We start from the raw sequence: 1,771 nt of genomic DNA, 5'->3' as shown, positions 1-1,771 counted from the left end.
GTGTAGTGTGTGTGTATGTAGTGTGTAGTGTATGTAGTCTAGTGTGTAGTGTGTGTGTAGTGTGTGTATGTAGTGTGTGTGTATGTAGTCTGTAGTGTGTGTAGTGTATATGTAGTCTAGTGTGTGTAGTGTGTGTATATGTAGTCTGTAGTGTATATGTAGTGTGTAGTGTATATGTAGTGTGTGTGTAGTGTAAATGTAGTCTGTAGTGTGTAGTGTATATGTAGTCTAGTGTGTGTGTGTAGTGTATATGTAGTGTGTGTGTAGTGTGTGTAGTGCATATGTAGTGTGTGTAGTGTATATGTAGTGTGTAGTGTGTGTAGTGCATATGTAGTGTATGTAGTGTATATGTAGTGTGTGTAGTGTGTGTAGTGCATATGTAGTGTATGTAGTGTATATGTAGTGTGTGTAGTGTGTGTAGTGTATATGTAGTGTGTGTAGTGTATATGTAGTCTGTAGTGTATATGTAGTGTGTAGTGTATATGTAGTGTGTGTGTGTAGTGTATATGTAGTCTGTAGTGTATATGTAGTGTGTGTATTGTATATGTAGTGTGTGTAGTGTGTGTAGTAATCTGTAGCACATATGTATTTTGTGTATTGTGTGTAATGTAAATAGTGTGTATGTGTGTGTATAGTATAATGTGTGTTATATTTTTGGAAACAGACCCCATATGTTATTATGTTATTAATGGAAATGCAATTAGAATTAGAAGACTAGAAGTTTAGAAGTCAATAAAAGTCTCTCTCTCACACACACACACACACACACACACACACACACACACTGCTGTATGACGTGTGTATCGTCCACAGAATCAGAGTTTACACTGCAACAAAAGCACGGGGTCCAAAGTACACTCTGGGTCATGTGATCAGGAACAGTTTGTGTGTGTGTGTGTGTGTGTGTGTGTGTGTGTGTGTGTGTGTGTGTGTGTGTGTGTGTGTGGAGAAACTGAGAAGAACCAGTGTGGAGAGATTCCCATGGAGGAGCTGAAACCCTGGAGAGGAAATTTCTTAAACAGAACGGGGAGCATGTGAGTAACTTCTGCTTTCTTCTTCCACCAGGAGCTCATTCACACCACACACATGTGGACAGGAGATATTACATCATAAATATATCCCCAATATCACTTCTAATCAGCTCCACACACTCTGTCCTGAACTCCCCACACATTCCCTCAGTGTCATTATTCCACCACATGCAATTATCTGATTCATTTTATTATTGGATTTTATGATATATTTAGTGTAAAGGATCCACATGTTTCAGTGTTTTGTTGAAACTATGATTGTGATTTTTTTATTTTTTTATTAGATTTGTTATGAGTTTTTTAGGCAATGAAGGAAGTGCACTGACATGAACTGGATAAAGAACTCACACTTAGTGGTAGATCAACATTCTCATGTTCTTCCTCTATCAAGTTATTCTCTCTCTCTCTCTCTCTCTCTCTCTCTCTCTCTCTCTCTCTCTCTCTCTCCTCTCTCTCTCTCTCTCTCTCTCTCTCTCTCTCTCTCTCTCTCCTCTCTCTCTCTCTCTCTCTCTCTCTCTCTCTCTCTCTCTCTCTCTCTCTCTCTTTCTCTCTCTCTCTCTCTCTCTCTCTCTCTCTCTCTCTCTCTCTCTCTCTCTCTCTCCTCTCTCTCTCTCTCTCTCTCTCTCTCTCTCTCTCTCTCTCTCTCTCTCTCTCTCTCTCTCTCTCTCTCTCTCAGGAGAGTAAGTGTATACCGATGGATTTGTCCCTCCACGTGTCTCTCGCTCCCTCAGTGAGTATAA

The 1,771-nt window shown here is 40.1% G+C and overlaps 1 protein-coding gene across 1 annotated transcript in view; it reads left to right on the top strand.

Moving 5' to 3' along the window:
- The first annotated feature begins 897 nt into the window (after positions 1 to 897).
- The window catches only part of stra6l (STRA6-like), an 8,265-nt gene continuing 7,391 nt past the window's right edge, over positions 898 to 1,771 (top strand). The window contains exons 1-2 of the mRNA XM_046842499.1: positions 898 to 1,034; positions 1,707 to 1,761. Coding sequence (XP_046698455.1) covers positions 982 to 1,034; positions 1,707 to 1,761 — 108 coding nt within the window. The 5' untranslated portion in view covers positions 898 to 981. The remainder of the gene's footprint in view (positions 1,035 to 1,706; positions 1,762 to 1,771) is intronic.

Source organism: Silurus meridionalis, chromosome 28 (assembly GCF_014805685.1).
Source record: "Silurus meridionalis isolate SWU-2019-XX chromosome 28, ASM1480568v1, whole genome shotgun sequence".
In the NCBI taxonomy this organism is placed as follows: Eukaryota; Metazoa; Chordata; class Actinopteri; order Siluriformes; family Siluridae; genus Silurus; species Silurus meridionalis.
Note: the sequence above shows the minus strand (reverse complement) of the source record. Positions and strands in the feature narration are given on the sequence as shown.